The sequence below is a fragment of the Peromyscus californicus genome, unplaced genomic scaffold, assembly GCF_007827085.1.
Source record: "Peromyscus californicus insignis strain IS unplaced genomic scaffold, ASM782708v3 Scaffold_16__1_contigs__length_79575227, whole genome shotgun sequence".
Lineage (NCBI taxonomy): Eukaryota > Metazoa > Chordata > Mammalia > Rodentia > Cricetidae > Peromyscus > Peromyscus californicus.
Window position 1 is genome coordinate 21779656 of NW_026294458.1, and position 21653 is coordinate 21801308.

A 21653-nucleotide genomic window follows, 5' to 3' on the forward strand; every position below is an offset into this window, starting at 1 on the left:
TGTTGGCAAGTTTCTAAGGCTCTATTGTAAGTTTTTTGAAAGTATTAACTTATTTGGGTTATAACAGCAGCAGGAGATAGAGAATATCAATTACCTCCCTTTCTGTTTCCCGGGAGCTGAGACTGACACAGGGGAGTGAGCAATTCTCAAGGTTTCACAGTTAGTTAAGTGGCGGGGTCAGGATTTAATTGCGGAGTGTCTGATGCTGAAGCAGACACATGTGACTGCTAATTGATGCAGCTAGTGCTGTGGCCTGTACATAATACACATCTAGAAATATTTATTCAGTCAGTGGCTACAGTACCAAGAATGAATAAGTACGCCGCAGCTGTGTTTAATGAGGTTGACATTTTTAATTGTGCAAATTAAACAAGGTCAAGGTACAATTCTGCTTCCAGGAGAATTTTACATTTTTTTGAACATAGAGTTCTGGAACGGCTCTAACATGCATTTTTCAGCTGGAGCGTTCTAGAAAACAAATTGCTTTCCATAGTTAACTACAGAACCTTCTGTTTATATGAGTTCCTCTCTGTTACAGTTCCCAGGTACCAGAGCTTAATGGTGTACAGCTGTGCTGAATGGGCCATTTAAGCATTTGTGAGGGTGGGGAAGTAAGGCTGTCAGGATAAAAGAAGGCCACCTCACAGTCAGATGACAGCCAGCGTGCCCCTTCAAGGTCACCATCAAGAGTACCCTCTCTCTTTTAAGTTTATTCTCAAACTTCCCTCTCCCAGAGTTTAATTCGCTGCCTTTAAAGTAGAAACTCAGAGGCTGCACTCTGAACTGGGAAGCCAGAGGCTTCTGACCCAGAGGTCTACAGACTTTCTGTTGAGAGCAGTGGTAGAGGGCTTCTCTCCCCTCCTCGCTAGAGACAACCACGGTGCTGCTGTCCTTCGGGCTCCCAATCCACTCCTTAATCTCCCTTTGTGCTGCAGACTGTGGGCCTTGTGAAATGCCTCCTATGGTGTTTTTGATGACTTGTTTTTGATGACTTTATGAGACAAATACCATCTCATAAAGATATGGCGCCCCGAGTCTGTCTGGAAAAAAAACCCCATAGAACCCGAAGTTAGAAATTAGTTTTATCAGAGATATAAAAATATTGCTTCAGCAATACTCCAAATCTTTGTTACTTTGATGTGACTTTAAGGGGAACTGGGGAATTATTTCTATAGAAATATTGCCTCTAGTCATTTTAATGCACCTTAGTCAACTAGATCCAGCTTTAATCAGAAAGGCAAGGTCTACCCTCCCACTGTCCTTTGAAATATCAAAGGTGATGTAGAATATCTTCACCAAACTCATTGCTAACTAAATTCACATTCAGATCAAAACCAAATCCTGTCTTGCTCTCTTCTGGAAATTGAGCCGTGAAGGTGACCCTGGCGACACGTAGTGATTGCAGACTGAAGCTGTGTGCAGAACTGTTCTTAGCATACAGTTTCTGAGGACTTCCGTTTGCTCCTTTTCCTTTATCTGCTTCATGAGGTGCATGTGGGGCTATGACCTGGGCCTCACTTTCTCCTCGGGGTTACCGCATGTTCACTTGGTAGGGCCTGGAGCAGTGTGTTGTGTGGGAGGCAGGGGATGGGCTGCTGTGCAGGTGATTACAGGATTATGGTACCTGCTTTATTTCACACGGAAGGAAGAAGGGCATGGTGCTGGCCTGTCAAGTGTTAGACTTTGTAAGGGCTTTCACCTCAGTGTTACATGCTCTGCACTCTCCATCTGCCCACAGGACAGGCAAGGAGCAGCTTTAAGCAGGCCATTTCTTACTTCTCGGTGTAGCACAGTAGTTAGAATAGTATCTAATTATTCATTTTCAGTGGATGGACTGGACGGGCAAACTAGTGGAGTGGAAAACAGGCAGATGAGTGGATAGACAGAGTTGGAAAGGTATTTGCATTCACCCAGGGGTCAGATTTCTTTATTTCTCACTCTTAGGTTTTTGCCATGTTGATGAAGAGTTTCAGTTCCACAGAAATAAAATACCAAAAGAATGGAAGCATGGCACGCTTTGTTTGTCAAATTCTGTGTGACTCTTGAAGATGATGTAAAATTGTCCATTTAGTTATTTAAAAAAAATAACCAAACACTGAGAGCCATTCAATTACGTGATAGGTTGCTCCATAGAGCCGTCCATTCCTTGAAGGCACGGAGCAGATCCCGGGAGTAATCCATAAGGAATGAAGTAGAAAAGCCTTCTGTCTGGAGTAGAAAGAAGGATCATTTCCAATGTTCAGCTTTCAGGTTCCAGGAGAACAGAGGAATAAGATTCTCTCCTGTTCAGATTCAGTTATCTGTTATGATAAATCACTGTGTTTTACAGAGACCGACCATCTGGCTCATAGATTATCACTTGATAATGGACTGTAAGTCTGGAGCTTATCTTATAGCATTACCTTCACACACACACACACACACACACACACACACACACACACACACACACACTCACAAACACCACTTCACTTTCTAGACTGGGAACCAGAAATGTGGTGAAACCGTGTGCTATAGTGGACTTTATTTGGTGAATTTGGAATATGAGGCCTGAACTCCTAGAAGAAATACTGTTTTTTATGGGTTTCGCCTTGGATAATAAAAATAATACTGCTTCAACCTTCCCAGGGAACTGCATGAGTGAATTCATGGGACTCATCAAAGGTCAGTATGAGGCAAAGCAAGGTGGATTCCTGCCAGGGGGAGGCAGCCTGCACAGTATCATGACCCCTCACGGCCCGGATGCAGACTGCTTTGAGAAGGCCAGCAAGGCCAAACTGGCACCTGAGAGAATTGCCGACGGCACCATGGTAAGCAAGCTAAAGCTTCAGGGGCCTGGCTCTGGGCTCTGAAACAGCTATAGAAAAAAGCAGCTCTGTTTTACTTCTCCAAAGTCACAGAAGTGGAGTGAGGATTGTTTTGTGTCTGTATGTGCGTGTTATAAGTATGAATACATACAGCCGTGTGGATATACTAGACTTCTGGTGTGATAGTGTAGAGTTTGAACCGGGCGTCAGACCAGTTCAAATCCTCTTCATTCCTATGTAACCTCTCCATGCTTTATTTCTCCATCTGTAGAGTGGATATACTGTCCAACCCAGGGGACATCTGTGAGTTCTAATGCCTTATGGAGCGTCCAATCACTTCAAATACAAGGAAACAGTATTCATTCTCTTTGAAGGATCTTGCTGGATCTAAATGGAGCCCTGTGTGTGTGTGTGTGTGTGTTCTGTCTCAGAGTATTCTATATGGAAAGTAATCCTGAGGACCACAGTAGCAGAGGAGGCAGATGTCACCTTCAGCCAGTTCCGAAAGCAAAGAAGGGTCAAGCAGCCTTTGCCTCGAGACAGTCAGGACTTGAGAGCAGCGAATCTCAGCTGCTTTTTTCATTTTCTTTGTTCTCCTTTGGCACGGGATGAAGCGGATGGGATTTAAACCCTGCTTTGTATTCCTCTTGTGTCAGGCTGTAAACACCGAGGCAGAACACGATTGCGGTTGGCTGCGGTCCTTGATTTTATTTTTTTTTTTGCATTCTTGGAAATAGACTTAACGGACCACAAGAAATAATTTTATGCTAAACCATATGCAAACTTGCTTCACATTTTAAAACAAATGCCTTCAGTGCTACATAGTTTAAAATCCGTAACACAGACCTGCTTGACTAAAAGCATGGCTTGTAAACTCCTTAGCATTAACTGTTCACCTGTCCAGTGGGGTTTGCTTTTAGGTGCAAGTCCAAAGCCAGAGCTGCTTTTATGGAGGAAGGGACACAGAGTTCTTCCCATCTTCTTAGCCTAGGCTCCATTAACCCTTTCAAGAGCCTCCTGGGAGTGTCTGTAGGAACCTACATCTTTGTGAGACACAGTTTGATGACCTCAGTTAGGCTATTGCCTCTGACAGCCCTTGAAAGTGCACAACCCACCCTAGAGTTGTTCGTGAGTCACCCTGGGGCCTTTGAATGGGCTTTTGAAAGCCATGCTACCAAGATCAGTGTTCCACAATAGTGAGGTGTAGGGCTGTTTTTACACACAGTAAGAATTTGAACAATGTCTGAGACCTGGATTGCTAGTGAGATGAAGCTGACTTGGGAAGGAGATTAGAATGATAAAGGACTGGGTTTCTGGAGGCCCAGAGTATCTGGAAGGCACCCTCCACAGGCACTCACATATACGTGTGCATACTCACACACAGAGATACACACATATACATAAACAGAAACTTTACTTCGGCCTAACTTTATGTCTCCTTTACCATTCCCCATTATATAATGTAGACACAGATCAATCTGTCATATCCCAGTGGGAAGTGGTTTATATGATTCTTCACAGCTCAGCCTGACAGCGAAGCTCCCAAGAAGTCAGCAGAAGACAACAATAATAAAGGCTGTAACATTTACCCTCATGTGCAACTGGGGCTTTATACCTTTGCATCTCATTCAGAACCCTACCTCTAAGGCTGTCGTAGAAGTCAGGCAAAGACACACATCTCCACTGACACAGACAAGAAAAAATTAATGTATGTGAGACCCCACACATTAATGCAGCTGTTCTGAGAGGTGTCACAAAAGAATAATATAATTTTCCTTTGGCCTGTCTAGAGTGTTTTTAATTTCCTAATGAGAACAAAAAGAATTGAAAGGTTTGGGTTGTTTGCTATTATTTTACAAAGGACACTATAGATAGGAAAATCAACCACTGATAAAAAGCTGAAATGTCTAATATATACAGAACATTTTTCAGCTTCTTTCTACTGTGACCAGAAACATCCAGAACACAGTGGGGTGTGCAGCATCAGTCCCTTTATGGACCATTTCCTTTCCCTTCTTCCTTTTCCTTTTTCTGAGCTGAACTCTTGGTCAGGATCCTGAAGAAACAGGCTTAGACCTCAGCTCTGCCATCACTTACCATCTTAAACAAGCCATCTCCCAGCTCTGAGCTTTGTTTCTTCCTTTGTGAAATAAGAATATGCTCTACATACAAGGACATCACCACAAGTGATGGTCCCTGAGAAGACCCCGGGTTGCTCCCGTGTCTGCCCTTGGAAATAAAGACTTTGCTTCCAGAATGCTCTGAGCAATTCTAGTCCCACACTCAAGGCCCCAAGTAGATAGAAACCTCATATACAGCTTCAATTTGGTAACCCAGATCCAGAACCCAGGGCTTGTGTTTCCTCTCCTCACCATGGCAGTATGTATAACTATAATTAGTCCAATGTTTGGTCTACCCATACCTTCTCTATGCATCTAATTAAACACACTTTATCATAGCCTTACCTCTTCTTTCTCATCTTTGTCTTATTTCCTGTAGGCATTCATGTTTGAATCTTCCTTGAGTTTGGCAGTCACCAAGTGGGGACTCAAGACCTGTAGTTGCTTGGATGAGAACTACTACAAGTGCTGGGAGCCCCTCAAGAGCCTCTTCACCCCCAATTCCAGGAACCCAACAGAACCTAAGTGAGACTGAAGCCTGCTCCTGTAATTGAGAATAGATTTGCATGGTTTCCTTGAGAACCTCACACCCTCTGGGGATATGGGGCAGGGATTAAAACAAGAGCTCACTTTTCATAGTCAAGTAACCCGGAGTGTTCGTGGAAATGCATTCGGAAATGGCTATGGCTTTCTAATTACTCAATAAATATGTGATCTGTGGATGTTGCAAATGGTCATTTTCAGGTCTCGATGTCCAGGACTGGTGGGCCAGATATGCCCATGGCTTGGGGCTTGGGGGTGGGGGCAATTCCCATGTGCTTAGCTTGGGGGCTTTACTCTAAGATCACATGTCTAGGTATCTGCCAGTGACTGGACCAGGCAGGCAAGACAAGCATTAGAACCATGAGCCAAGGTTGAATCCAAAGTCAAGCCTTAGGGCCAACCCAGGCATGGGGTCAGCAAAGTTCCAAACAACTAGCCATTTGTCTAAACTGTGTGCCTACCCAGAATACCAGGCATCTAATTCTGGTAGTCATGTCCAATGAAATTAGACAAGAGCTTCAGCCACCAAGAAGAAGCAGTAATCCATCCACTTTAGGGGAGCAGCTGTCTGAGGATGCTCAGAGCTGGGTTTCTCTGGTCTTTGCAGGAAACATCCTGTATCCTAGGAAACCCATTGACCTCCTTGAGTTGGGACAGTTCATTAATGGACTCATTTGGTAATCCTGCATGAAATCCCTACTACCAACCCTAGAGCAGGGTGTTTTGGATGGATGGTTGAAATGGAAGAATCAGTCTTGGGAGACAGAGCAGACAGAAATTGATACCCAAGGAGGAGGCCACACCAAAAGAAAAGAGGCATGATAATATAGCAAGCTGAACCCAACTTATAAAGTTTCCTTTATAAGGTCATCGTCCCTCCCAGTATGGGGCTGCCCAAGACTTTGGAAGTGGATTGACTATGTTCTTCTGGGGTGAAAAGATATGCAAGCCAGAACAGAAATATGGAAAGTGATAGCTGTCCTGGCTTTGATTTTATAGGACTAGAAAACCCTCTCTGCCTTGTTGCCATGGCAGCAACTTAAATTTGATGCTACCAAGTTTTCCTCTAATAATATGTGGTGAGAGTCATATGTTAGGACCCAGGGACTAGACTGCCAGATGAAGTACAAGATGCTCGGTTAAATTTGAATTTCTGATAAACCATAAATAATTTTAGTGGTTACTATGTCCTAGTTAATTCTTGGACAGCCTTACACTAAAAAGTTATTCATGGTTCATTGTATCTTCATAATTAACTGGGAAACCAATATTTCTCTTTGCTAAATCTGGCAACCTTACTAGAGACCTCAAGGATATAGTTATGATCCTGGCCTGTACAGAGGTTGTATTCTAGTGAGGGAAATAGATAAAATAAACATACAAAACTATTACAAGCTTGTCAGATAAAAAACAAATAGATTGGAATATAACAATGAGTGAGATGGACTAGGAAGGCCTTTCTCTAGGAAGTGAGGGCTCCAGGGAAGAAGTGACATTTAGCCACACCTGAAGAAGAGGAAGAAGGAAGTCATTGGGGGTAGGGGTGGGCTGGGGTGGAATGAGAAGGAGAAACGTGCCAACAAAACACCTTCTAGATTCAAGGAACTGAAAGAAGAATCGGAATGAGTCCATAAAAGGAAAGAAAGAAACAGAAAACGGCAGCCGTCACCAAAAACCTGACATTGTCCTGAATGAATGAGAAACAGAGACAGGAGAATGTTTCTGAGTGGACCTGAAAGGACTCATGGAAAGAGGAGTTGAGAGCAGGCCTGAGATAGTTTGGGGAAGTGGTCTTTTGTGGTCTCAGATAAACAAACAAATGAATAAGTAAGGTACAGGTATCTTTAATGTAACAGAATCTTTACTCAAAATTAAACATTGCTGCCGGGCAGTGGTGGCACATGCCTTTCACCCCAGCACTCAGGAGGCAGAGGCAGATGGATCTTTGAGTTTGAGGCCAGCCTGGTCTACAGAGCAAGTTCCAGAACAGCCAGGGCTACACAGAGAAACTCTCGGGGGCAGAGGGGAGGGAAGGAAGCAACTAAATTAGATTAGAAATAAAATTAATTAAAAAAATAAAATATTAAACATAGTTATATAGCAAAACTACCTTCAAATATGTTTGAAAATGAACTGCTGTAGCTGAAGCATATACCTCATCATTAATACCCTACCCATACCAACTGGCTGTTCCCAACTACCAGGCCCCACCACTCTTCCTGACGTCCAGTCAGAACACAGCAAAGTACTGAGGAATGACTGTGCCTGGATATAACACTCAGGCAACAAGTGGGACTCTGTGGATAAAGGTGGAAGCTCTTGCTGTGGGATGGTCTGTATGTCAAATTGCTCTGATTGGTCAATAAATAAAACATTGATTGGCCAGTGGCCAGGCAGGAAGTATAGGCGGGACTAACAAAGCAGAGAACTGAGAAAACAGGAAGGCAGAGGGAATCACTGCCAGCCGCCGCCATGACAAACAGCATGTGAAGACGCCGGTAAGCCACGAGCCACGTGGCAAGGTATAGATTTATGGAATTGGATTAATTTAAGCTGTAAGAACAGTTAGCAAGAAGTCTGCCACGGCCATACAGTTTGTAAGCAATATAAGTCTCTGTTTTTACTTGGTTGGGTCTGAGCAGCTGTGGGACTGGCGGGTGACAGAGATTTGTCCTGACTGTGGGCAAGGCAGGAAAACTCTAGCTACAAGCTCTCTTGTCCTGTACCTCTGAGGTTTGCATTCAGCTCTGGTTCCCTGTAGCTCTTGAAAGGATTACGCTCCACACAGGGCAACTTTCTCACTAATGCACCTATTGTTTATGCTCCCTTCCCTTTCACTCCCCAATTTTCATGCTACTTTCAATCCCAAACTGAGCCCACCATTAAAGCAGTTTATTCTCAAGTCTGGCCTTCCCTCCATGCATTCATTCGAACCCTACTCTGCCCCATAGCACCTCAGCTCTAACCCAGTTTTATCACTCTATTATCGGTTGGGTGGCCAGATGCCTGGCCTGGGTGTCCACGCACTTAGCATCCATGACTTTGAACTTTATCTCTTCACTTACAGCAGCATCCTGAGACAAGATCTCACTCAGGCCAGACTGTTCCCATTAAAAAAAAAAATAGTTCCCTTCTGTGTGCCTTAGATCAGTTAGGAAAATTTGTGTCATTTCCTTAATTTTCTGAGATGCTCCTTAAAAAAAAATTGCCATCTTTTTGCTTGGAATAAAAAACTTCAAAGAACAAAAAGCACCCTGATGAAGTTTCTTCCAGTGACAGGAATGTTTCCTGCCAGACCTCCTTGGCGTCTCTGTATATTCTGCCATTTAGAAGTGAGTGTAATAGCAGCCACCCTTCTCATTTTACTTCCTAAAAGACTTCTCACAGTCCAGGCTACTAGAAAGGTCCCTAGACCAGTGATTCTCAACAGGGGCCATCTTGTTCCTTTACCCCCAATACGACACATCCAGTTGGGAGAGATTTTTTGGGTTGACACAACTTGAAAGGGGACCATGGACATCTGATCCACTGATAAGTACGCGGTGGTACACAGGACAGTTGCATCAGCAAAGAACCCCCGGATGCTAAATGGGAATAGACAGTGGTTCTCAGCATCCAGTGTGCGTTTGATCGCTCGCGGAGTCTTTAACTTCCAGTGCCCAGGAAATACCTCGGACCAAGCAATTAGAAACACCAAGGATGGAACCAGGCTATGGGAACTTCAGTGAAAATCAGCAATGGAGATACTTCTGTTTCCAGGGTCAACAGAAGAAAGGTTTGGAAAAACCCTACGACTCCATTTTCCAGCAAACATAGTAGACAGAAAGGCAGTGGCATGGGGTAAGGGGTTACTCAGGGGGTAAGGACCACTGAAAATAGCATCTGCCTTCTAGCACTAGTTAAGGCAGGTAAATAAGTTAAGGTCAGTAAATTACACAGGGACTGGGGAGATGACTCAATGGTTAAGAGAACTGACTGCTCTATCAGAGGACCAAGAGTTCGGTTCCCAGCACCCATGTGGGCAGCTCACAATAACCAGTAACAGCAGAATGAAACCTTTCACAACATAAGCACTGTATAACAAGTAGCTATTATTTCTTGTGGGGTTGGGGTGTCCGTCTTTTTTTGTCTGTTTGTTTGTTTTTTGAGACAGGGTTTCTCTGTGTAGTTTTGGTGCCTCTCCTGGATCTCACTCTGTAAAACAGGCTGGCCTCGAACTCATAGAGAGCCGCCTGGCTCTGCCTCCTGAGTGCTGGGATTAAAGGCCTGTGCCACTACCACCCAGTGAAAATTGTCCATCTTAATATATTAGTTTTTAATATAATTATTAGGTCGTTACTAGTAACTATTTTACATGAATTTCATTTTCGGAAAGAATAGTCATTAAGAATATAGGTTCTGCCTCTCTTCGTATTCTCTCTGTCCTCTGCTCTCTCTTTTTCTCTCTCTCTCTCTCTCTCTCTCTCTCTCTCTCTCTCTCTCTCTCTCTTTCTCTCTCTCTCTCTCTCTCTCTCTCTCTCTCTCTCTCTCTCTCTCTCTCTCTCCTTCCTCCTAACAAAGCTCTAAAAAGGTTAAATAAAAAAAAAAGAATATAGGTTCTGAAATCCAGCTTGCACTTTTATAGCCAAATGAGCTTGATCACGTGACAACCTCCCTAAGCCTTGCCTTCTTACTTAAAGGAAGGAGTGATTTCTTTTACCAGGACCTTGTGGGTTAAATGAAATGATGCTGTGAAGACACCCTCGTAGCGCACACTTTTTATTGTTACTCTTATGACTCAGTGAGTATTGGGTTCCTACCTCAGGGAGGCTATGGTGCCCTCTACTGTAGGATCTGCCAGAATGACTAAGCAGAGGCCCTTGTGCCTAAATAAACCAGCATCTGGCTGAAGAGGAAGGTGCGCACACTTCTGATGCCATGAGAGACAGCTGTACCCAGTACGGGAGTGTTGAAGCCTTTCAAAGTCCTCTTGTTGTCTTTAGGTCTGAGAGCAAGAAATCATATGTTTTCATTGAAGATCCCAACAGTGTATATTAATAGGTCTAGCAAAGTGGAAGTTAAGACAGAATTTAAAGTGATTTTGATAGAAGCAGTTTCCATGTGAGCGTCGGAGAGCTTTCCCCAGAGGAATCTTGCCTAATCATGAGGCCCTTGGGACTTTCATTAGGCTAATCCAGATTTTTTTTACAACTGAAGTCATGTCAGAGTTTCAATACAAGCCACGACAAGCATGATTAAGAGCGATGCCTTGTAGAGGGCCAAACATATGTAATTCCATAGCACCTCCGCAAGGGAAACTTGACAAATGGGGACATTTTGTACATTTATTAGCATTTATTTTAGATTCTGTGAATAAAATTAAAATCTGAAGGATGCTCTATGTCTCTTAATAAAAGGATATGATCTGATTAAGAGTTTATTCAACTTTTTATTCAAGTATTTGAAAAGCTAACATTAGCTTAGCAACCAGTATCTCATTAAAGATGTCTGAGGTTAACAGTTCAGAATGGGGGAAAATGACAGCATAGAGGAATCCTAGGCCCACATTCTTTCTGATTTTCTGCTCCCTGTTTTTGGCATGTTGTTTTATTATCTTCTGTAGTGGTCTGAATAAAAATGGCCCCCATAGACCCATAGGGTGTGGCACTATTAGAAGATGTGGCCTTGTTGGAGCAGGTGTGGCCTTGTTGGAGGAGGTGTGTTACTGTGGGGGTGGGCTTTGAGGTTTTAGAAGCTCAAGCCAGGCCCAGTGGCTCACTCTCTCTTCCTTCTGCTTTTGGATCCAGATGTAGAACTCTCAGCTACCGCTCCAGCACCATGTCTGCCTGGACCCTTCCATGCTTCTCACCATGACAATAGTGGACTAAACCTCTGAACTGTAAGCCATCTCCAGTGAAATGTTTTCCCTTTATAAGAGTTGCTGTGATCATGGCATCTCTTCACAGCAATAAAACCCTAACTAAGACATCTTCATTCTTGAACTTTGCATCAACATTTAGGACATAGCAAAGAGCAGAAGACTTATGTCCACATACATCTCTTACCTAGGGTAATACTGTCTTTCTATTGAGGAAAGGAAGACTTTCCCTGAAGACTTCTCCTTTGGTCTTCTGGGCAGACAGGCACATGTCTACACTAATGTCTGGCAATATTGATTCAAGACAAGAGTTACCTCATTTTGCCTGATGAGAAAGATGATCCAGAAGCCTCCTGAGAAACCAGGCTTCTATTTGAAGAAAAGGATGGGTGGATGTAGGTATTGGTAGGCAACAGTTAGAGCCTACCATATGGTGGCAAAGCAGCAAGACAATAAGGAGTTGGGTTTGAATGTCTTCATCCTCATAGCCCCAGGGAGAAAAATGAATCGTTCAACATTGGTTTGCACAAAAACAAACAAGCAAGCAAGCGAGCAAGCCAGCCACAACCTACTTGAACAGCTTCTCAATCTTCTCTTTGGATGAGGTCAGAAAGTTGGGCAGCAATTGTCTAGTCCTGGCAGGATCACTTGTGATCACGACTAGGTGGCAAAGGAAATCAAGCAGCATTTCCTAGTCAGAACCCAGATCCTAATCTTCAGCTTAGTGGGTGTGTTGAAGAATCGGGGAAGTAATTTCTGCAGTCCAAACATTTCCTTTAGAATTATGATATGAAATCAGCCACTCCAGCCACACTACATACAACACCATACTCTGTGGCTTTCAATATTTTATGAAAAATGATGATAACTCTCTTTGGAAAACTTCATGTTTTTAATTTTTGAAAAATCAATGTAAGATTTTTAAGTCTGTGTGAAAATTTTCAAGAGTTGCTTATCACCTTCTCTCTCATCCTTGCCTCAATAATTTCAAATCTGACGACAGCCCTCAAGACCCTCCTAGACTGATTCCTCAAATGGCCCCAGCTTCTCTAAGATCCAAGATTCCTCTAGAACCTAGTAAGAGACAGAGTAAAGATGTGACTCAAAAGTATCCAAGTAAGATGGCATGCCTCTAGTCCCAGTCCTCGGGGGTGACAGAAGTCGGAGGCCCAAGAGTTCAGAACCAACCAAGGATACATAGCAAAACCCTGTCTCAAAAAAAGAAAAGAAAGACAAGCAGTAGAGGAGGGAGAGAGTGGGGCTGGGAAGATGGCTCAGTTGGTAAAGTTCATGCTGAGCAAGCATGAGAACCCAAGTTTAATGCTCAGTCCCAACATGACAAAGCCAGGAATGATCATTCCAGCATAGACAGCTGGGTCCTGGGGACTCACTGGCCGGCCAGCCAGCCTAGCTTAATCAGTGAGCACTAGGACCCAGGGAGAGACTCTGTCTCAAAATGCAAGGTAGATGTTCCCTAGAGAGGAACAACACCCAGAGTGTGCTCCCTGGCCTCACATGCATACACACATATTATGTGCTCACACACACATACACCCACACACTCAAAAGAGCTCATGCACAAGCAAGGAGGACGAGAAGGGACAGATGAAAAACTAAAGTGACACTCCTCGTGATGATGGGGGAAAGCAAACTTGAACTCTAGGGTCAGGTTTGCTCCAGATAATCTCTGGCATTCCACGAGTCATCCATGCTGTGGGATGTTCTGTATGGCAAATGTGTTGCTGATTAGTCAATAAATAAAACACTGATTGGCCATTGGCTAGGCAGGAAGTGTAGGCGGGACAAGGAGGAGAATAAAGCTGGGAAGTGGAAGGCTGAGTCAGAGAGACACTGCCAGCCGCCATGATGACAAACAGCATGTGAAGATGCCGGTAAGCCACAAGCCACGTGGCAAGGTATAGATTTATGGAAATGGGTTAATTTAAGCTGTAAGAACAGTTAGCAAGAAGCCTGCCATGGCCATACAGTTTGTAACCAATATAAGTCTCTGTGTTTACTTGATTGGGTCTGACGGCTGTGGGACTGGCAGGTGACAGAGATTTGTCCTGACTGTGGACCAGGCAGGAAAACTCTAGCTACACATCCATGTCCAAGAAAACCCAGATGTCAACTGTCAGAGGAGCCCTCTTTAACCCTTGGCATCTGACACTTGACTATGAGCTTGAGATTCATGGAACATTTCTAATAGATGATGTGGTATGGTGGGTGTTTCTCTTGGCCATGGTACTACCAAGAGAAGACATCCAACTCTGCCAGAAAAACCAAAAGAGTCACAGGGGGATGAATCGAAGTATCACTATCATAGTTAGAGCAACAAATGAATGCTCTGAAAAAAAATGGAAACACATCAGTTTCTCCACAAAAGCAGAAAATATGGATGGCAGCTTGAAAGCCCAAAATCTTTTTCAATCTTTTCATATATTTAAAAGTGTGTTTTCAGCTGGGTGGTGATGACAAATGCCTTTAACCCCAGCACTCAGGAGGCAGAGGCAGGTGGATCTCTGTGAGTTCAAAGCCAGCCTGGTCCACAGAGCAAGTTCCAGGACAGCGAGGGCTACACAGAGAAAACCTGTCTTGGAAGAAAAAAAAGTGTGTTTTTAGACATTTTAAAGTCCCATCCATGTTTTTTTTTACAATCGTGCAAATTTAACCAAAACAGATTCTTGTACATATTTCTAATTTCTTCAAATAGCCTATGAATTATCCTGAAGCACACAGAGATGGGTAACAATACTCTGCACCTGACCCCAAGATCTGAGAAGGTTGTTGGGCGACACTGGGAATTGAAAACATATACGGAGATTAGACCCAATGGGATTTCTAGAGAGCACAGGTATGATCTTTTCCTTATGGCAAGATCCAAGCGAAAAGGGGTAAGAGGCCATATCAATGAATAAAACAATAGCAGTCCGTCGGGGAAGCACACTGTTCCAGAGAACGGAAGTAATGCCATACAATGCTAAGGCAATCGTTGAGATGGTCTCTGCCTGCGTGTGCAGAAGGGGAACTAATAGAAATAACATAGAGAGACTTCCATACCGCTTTTGACAAGTTCATACCCGGATGGGCCATCCTGCAATTGGCAGGGGCTACTTTCTTCCGCATTAAGGGCTGTCTCAAAAGTTGAAAACCATGCCTGAAAACCAGCAGCCTGATTACCGGTCCTCCCAAAGCCTCTCTTGCTCTGTGATCAAGCTCCTCCCAGGAACCAACATGATCTTCGAGAATGTGAACCTAATCAGGCCCAACACCATCAGTCACTTTCACTGCCGTCTTGCTGAATGCTCAAGTCTGAGCTCTTTGTGTGACAAAAGATCTTCAGATCTGGATCCTCGTTACACATTTTTTTTTTCCATTTTGTTAATGCTCAGCAGTACCACAGTGTGGGCTCCGGTGCCCAGAGCTAGCAGCACCAGCCAGCCAGATGGCACATTTGGAGCTCAGAGGAGGTGGCAATTGGTGTCCTCATCAGACTGCTTCTTGGTTTGATTTAGGACATTGTTCCTGACTGGTTAAAAAAAAAAAATCTTGGGAATGATGAGAGTCTCAAGAACACATTGCTCAATAATTCTCAATGCTAAGAAATTATGCAAAAACTCCTCTGGGAACTGTCTTCCTTTAGCATTTAGATGACACCAAGAGTACACGGTGTTTTCCCCCATGGGAAGGGATGCTAGAATAACTTCTGATTGGTTTGATCAAGACTAGTCTTCATTTATCTTGTTAAAGCCTTAAAATCATCAGGAAGAAGCACCTAAATAAAAGGGCAGTGAGTAAATTTCAGCAAGCAAATAATAGACAAATGGACAGAGGTACATGAAACATGTTGAATCTCAGTAATAAATGAAGGGCAGGTTTGAGATAGTTTTATTCATTAGGTTTAAAAATGATTACAGTAAACATTCACTTAGACTCCATTTTCCCTTTATTTTTATCTTATGTGTATGAATTCAAAGACATGTGGCACCATGCACAGCACTCCTAAAATGTATCCCATGAAGAGAGTCAAAGACAAACACAGAAATTCTTCTACAAATGTCTATCACATTGATCATAAACGGAGAAAAAAAAGATAAGGAAATCCTCCTGTATAAGAAGGATTAAGTAGAGCCGGGCGGTGGTGGCACACGCCTTTAATCCCAGCACTTGGGAGGCAGAGCCAGGCAGATCTCTGTGAGTTCCAGGCCAGCCTGGGCTACCAAGTGAGTTCCAGGAAAGGCGCAAAGCTACACAGAGAAACCCTGTCTTGAAAAACCAAAAAAAAAAAAAAAAAAAAAAAAAAAAAAAAAAAAAAAAAGGATTAAGTAGGTTGTGATAGACACACACTCCAGAATGCTAACAGCAATCACAAAGACAGCGTTGCAGTCTGTGGTGGTCTGAATGTTCCCCATAGGCTCAGGTCTTTGAACACTTACTGCCCAGGTGGTAGCACTCTTTGGGGAAGAGGTGCAGTATCGCTGGAGGAAGCACATCGCTGGCAGGCGGCTTTGAGAGTTTATAGCCTTACCCCACTTCCAGTTCACACTCTGCCTCAAGGGTGCAGGTGAAGATAGGATCTCTTAGCTCCCTGCTCCTGCTACCACATCCTCTTTCTGACATGTCTCCCAGCCTTGATGGACCCTCATTTCTTTGGAACTGTAAAACAAAAATAAACTCTTCCACAGGTTCCCTCGGTCATGGTGTTTATTACAGCAACAGGAAAGTAACCAATACAAAATCATTGCAGGGAAAGATGTTCAAGACAAATCACTGGGCTCCAGATTTTTGAATCATTATTCACTTAATGGATCTTGTTTCTTGGGGGGGGGAAGATGCATAGGCACAGAGAGGGGGAAAACACTATAGGAAGTGTCTTAGAGTTTCTATTGCTGTGAAGAGACAGCATGATCACAGAAAGTCTTATAAAGAAAAATTGGGACTGGCTTACAGTTTGGAGATTTAGTCCATTGTCATCATGGCAGGAAACATGGCAGCCTGCAGGCAGACATGGTGCTGGAGAAGGAGAGTTCTACATCAGGATCCGCTGGCAGCAGGAAGAGACTGTGTACTGGATGTAGCTTGAGTATATGTGAGACCTCAAAACAGTGACACATTTCCTCCAACAAGGCCACACCTCCTAATAGTGCCACTCCCTATGGGCCAAGCATTCAAACACATGAGTCTATGAGGGTCATACCTATTCAAACCACCACAGCAAGATACACACCAAAAAAAAAAAAAAATCATCACATGAAATGGAATAAGGAGTGGTTTTTATTCTGTTATTTTACTTGAGTAATTTCTCATTATCTAGTAATAGACTGATACATTTGCATCATCAAATAACATACTGAAGTTATCGATAAAAGAAAACCAGAGGTCAAGGTAGAATTTCTTCCATTTTTGCTATCTGATAAAATAGGAACAAGGCAACATAGTTTGTTATGGTCTAGAGAACAATTAAATACAATAGCCCCAAGGCCATGTTGTTAATCCTATCCCGTGGGAGGCAGAGGCAGGAAAATCTCAAGTTTGGGTCCAGACTGGACTACATAGTCAGACCCTGTCAAGAGAGAGGGGAGGAGGTGAAGAACTTTGGGGCTGGGAACGCAGCTCTGTGTTTTCCTTGCATGTTTAGGCTCTGGGTTCAAGTGCAGAATTACCAAAACAGAAATGAAGAATAGTAGCCTATTCTGATAGCTCAGGCCTGCAATCCAGACTACTCAAGAGGCTGAGCAAGATAACTGCAATTTCAAGACCAACCTGGGCAACTTAATGAGACTCCAGTCATATTAAAAAGTAAAAAGGGGCGGGGCTGGAGATAGAGCTTAGTGTTAGAGCCCTTGCTCAGAGTATACAATGATGCTAGTTCCAGCACTGAAGGAAATTGGGGGAAGAGCACTAAGAGGAGGCAGAAACAGAGTGTTGCTGTGGTGGAGGGGGGCACGGACAAATTAGGAATGACACCAAGTGGAGGACGTCAGTCGCATGGGTCAGACGTTTAAACCCTGCTTGCAGCTATAGGCTAAACAGGCTTGCAGGCCCATTTTGCAGAAATGCATGCTGCTTCATTGGAACTTTCTGTCAGGGCACACAGCTACTTCATGTGTCTACCAGGCTCGCTCCTCTGAATTGTTTCTCACACCTTCTGTGGCTTCTGACCCAAGACTCCTGTTTGCTTACTGATTGGGCTGTTTATTACTCTAGTGCCCATAATAATCCGTGTGTGTGTGTGTGTGTGTGTGTGTGTGTGTGTGTGTGTGTGTATGTGTGTGTACCACAATATGTATTGTTCAGCTTTCTACGGCCCCATGTTGGAACATCGAAATGTTGTTGTTTTTGCTCTTTTGGGGGGCCCACCACCCAGCTCCCAAATAAATCACACACAGAGGCTTATCCTTAATTATAAATGCCCGGCCTTCACTTGGCTTGTTGCTAGGCAGTTTTTCTTAACTTTAAATCATCCTGTCTACCTTTTGCCTCTGGGATTTTTCCTTTCTTACTTCTGTAATCTTACTTTCGCTCTTACTCCGTGGCTGGCTAGCTGGGTGGCTGGCCCCTAGCGTCCTCCTCTCCTTGTTCTCTTGCACATATTTGTGTGCAGATGGCACATGCACAAGAGTGTGTATGGATGTGGAGGTCAGAGAACAGCCTTGGATGTTGGTGCTAATCACCTTGGCTTTTGAGGCAGGGTTTCTCACCTGCCCAAAAGTTCTGATTAGGTTAGGTCAGGACAGCTGGCTGGTGAGCCCCAGGGATCTGACTCTGCCTCCTCAGAGCTGGGACTACAAGCATTCCACTACATCTGGCGTTTTACATGGGTTCTGGGATTGAGCTCAGGTCCTCAAGTTTTACAGGGTAAGCTTTTTATTGACTGAACCCACTCTCCAGCCTTTTAATGGTTCATTTTGATTGCCATCTTGGTTGCATTGAGAAGTGCCTAGCATATTAATAAAGCACACCTCTGGGTGTATCTGTGAGAATGTTTCCAGATTAACTAAGGGAGGAAGGCCTACCCTGAATATGGATGGCACCGCCTCACAGGCTGGGGTCCGGGGGGCCATGAAGGGGGAAGAGAGAAAAGCTCACCGGGTACAATGATTTTCTTTGTATCTTGGCTGCCATGCCATGAACTGCTCTATGCCGTCCTGAGCACCCCTCCCCCATGACTGAAACTCGAGCCAAAATGGATCTCTCCTCTAGCAAATTGTCAGGTATTCTGTCGCAGTGAGAAATGTGACTAACACAGGCCCTGGAAGAGACAGCCAGAGTGGGAGATCATCTCTATGTAGGATCAGGAGCTTTCATTATCAAGGATTATGGGGCCCCAAAGATCTTCAGCATGCCAGGGCAGCCCCTCAAAAAAAAAAAAAAAAAGAAAAAAAAGAAAAAAGAAAAGAAAAAGAAAGGAAGGAAGGAAGGAAAGAAGGGATGAAAAGGGAAAAAAAGAGCAAGTTGTCCCATTCAACACCTTTCCTCCTCAAGAGATGGGGCCAGTATTTTGTGACTCTATCTGGATTCAGGACTCTACTTGGGCACACTATTCTCACCCACTAATGGGATGTTTTATAAAGCTACCACTTTTGAATGGAGCCTAGAGGGAGGTCTGCAGCAGATTCAGGCAATGGGGCCAGCAGCTGTCAATTATGTCTCTAACACAATCGAGCCTATATCCTAGGTATATATGGTACATGAGCGTGAAGCTTGGGGTCTTCTGCAGGACCCTGGCAATAACTGCAATGAAGACTCCTTAGGTTTTCGAGCATGGCAATATCTTCTGTGACAGTGAACAGTTCTGCTCCACAAGCAGCTAGTTATCAGTATAAAACCCAATCTATTCAGACAGAGCTGCTCACTGTGATCTGCAAAGTTAGAAGCACTGAGGTGTGCGGTAAGGTGGGCATTAACATCTCTAGGATGTAAGTGAACAGTAGCAAAACCTATTAAAGGTTAGCTGTAGAGTATTATTTTAAGATGTGTTTTGTTCATTTATGCTGTGAACATTTGTTTAATGATGCAAAGATGTGTTGCATTCTTTTATGTTGCATTTATTTATCTCTGTGAAGCTGTGTTACTTTGCCTGCCTAAAACATCTGATCATCTAATAAAGAGCTGAACAACCAATTGCGAGGCAGGAGAAAGGATAGGCGGGGCTGGCAGGCAGAGAGAATAAATAGGAGAAATCTGGGAGGGGAGATCAAGGAGCAAGAGAACAAGGAGAGGAGGACATCAGGGGCCAGCCACACAGCCAGTCACAGAGTAAGAGTGAAAGGAAGATACACAGAAGAAAAGGAAAAAGTCCAGAGGCAAAAGGTAGACAGTATAAGAAAAGCTGGCAAGAAACAAGCCAAGCTAAGGCTGAGCATTTATAATTAAGAATAAGCCTCCATGTGTGAGCTAGGTGGTGGGTCCCCAAAAGAACAAAAACAACCAACTACAGTTAGCTACAGTATCAGCTTGCTGACAGCATCCTAAAGGGTTGAAGCACAGGGTTCACCATGTAGTTAATGCACTGACCCAATGGTCATAAATAGTGCCACAGCTAGCCTTCATGAGTGGGAGGACCAACAGTAGGACTGGTCCTTCTTGCCCTCTAGTGAGTAATTGGTGGGGTGGAATATGAGCTTTCTTTCCCCACAAATTTTGGGGTTACTTTCCACTTCTTCCCAGAGCTAGATATGAAACCCAGATCCCAAATAACAAAAGCAAACACATGCTGGGCAAGCATTCTACCACTGAGCTCCATCCCTGATCCCACATTTAGGCTTTTCTTTTACATTTATTTGTGTTTGTAGGAAGGTGGTATGCTGCATCACACACATATTTTGTAGGACTTGGTTCTCTCCTTCCACAATGCAGGTTCCAGACATTTAAGTTACATCATCACTCCTGATGGCAAGAGCCTTTACCCTGAGCCATCTCACTGGCCCAATTTAGGTTTTGATGAATAAGATACCCCGATTCACTATGGGAGTAATCTGATAGATAGCTCAACTATATCCAGGTCATGTGGGAGAGTCAAATAAAAAAACCACACTTCGGCAGCCTGGTTTGTGATTGGAACACTGACGTGATTACAAGGGTAGTGTTACTGCTACACAATTGAGGGCAAGGGTTATTTCTGAATCCTAGGGCACTCACTAGAGTATCTTGGTATCTCCATTCCCAAGGTAACTATAAATATGTGATTGCTATGACAACCCCTAGAGTAACTAAGGCTGTCTGTAAAAATGAAGGTGGTGGCGACTACATCAGTCAAGCAATCTCCATCCAAAGTGATGGCCAATGAAGGGACATTGAGAAAGCAAGATTGAGATGACCACCACCAGCTACCTCCCCCAGGCCAGCTGTAGTAGTGTGGACCTCCGCTTGTTCCACTACCCATCCCATACTGTTCTGTAGCTTGTTATGTCGCCATCACCTACAGTCGTTATTTAATGTGTGCAGGTTGAAGATCTGCATGGTACAGATGAAGAAATGATATACTTGTGCCTGCTTCACATCCTCAATCTGCCTTCTTAGTCCTATTCCTGCTGCTGCTAATACGTGGCTTAGCTACATTCATTTGCTTTTTGCCCTAAGCACCTTCCTGATGGACCCGGCCAGCCAGGGGAGGAATGCCCACCCCGGGACATACACAGGCATTGCCAGGTTAACTCTTGATCACTGGAGATAGGACATTTGCTTTTGCCATGTTTGAAGGAGAAAGTCTGTGTACACTCCACAGAGGTCTTCAGAATGCGATGGAAGCCCATTACTCTGAGCCAAGAGGTCAACAGCACACAGTGATGGACTTTCTCCCTCCTTGCATCTCACTCTCCCCCAACCCTTAACTATCTGCATACAAAGCCTCTCAGGCTTTGCTAACTGTGGTAATGAGGGCTAATGCTAGGAACAGATGAGAGATTAGTTACATATGCTTTCAAAGTTAAGAACAAAGACACTTGCGTAAATAAGCAGAGTGTGCTGTTCACCCAGAGCTCAGGATTTGACCGTCTTTGTGGATGACACTGTTACTATACTGTTTCAAAACTGAACTACAAAGCACAGAAGTGGTTATTTTTATTGGTTGATACTCTTTCATTTTTTATCTTCATGGCTTTATGAGGTGAAAGGCATTACTATCTCCATGCTATAAAAAGAACTCTAGGGGCTAAATCCCAGCTAGTCTTCATCCCAGGCTGATTTCTAGCCTATGCCGATAGCTGTTATCCTTCTGTTCCTCAGTATGACCTCCATCCTCACTTTCTCACTCCAGAGGCACCAGGACAGATAAACCCAGCAGGCCTTGCCCTCTGATGTTCCTGTTAGGCCTGCCAGCCTTGG

At 43.9% G+C, this 21653-nt stretch overlaps 1 protein-coding gene across 1 annotated transcript in view; it reads left to right on the plus strand.

Moving 5' to 3' along the window:
• Positions 1–5647, plus strand: part of Hgd (homogentisate 1,2-dioxygenase) — a 49278-nt gene extending 43631 nt beyond the window's left edge. Inside the window, exons 13-14 of the mRNA XM_052740658.1 lie at positions 2629–2810; positions 5307–5647. Of these exons, the coding sequence (XP_052596618.1) occupies positions 2629–2810; positions 5307–5456 (332 nt within the window). The 3' untranslated portion in view covers positions 5457–5647. The remainder of the gene's footprint in view (positions 1–2628; positions 2811–5306) is intronic.
• The last annotated feature ends 16006 nt before the right edge of the window (positions 5648–21653 follow it).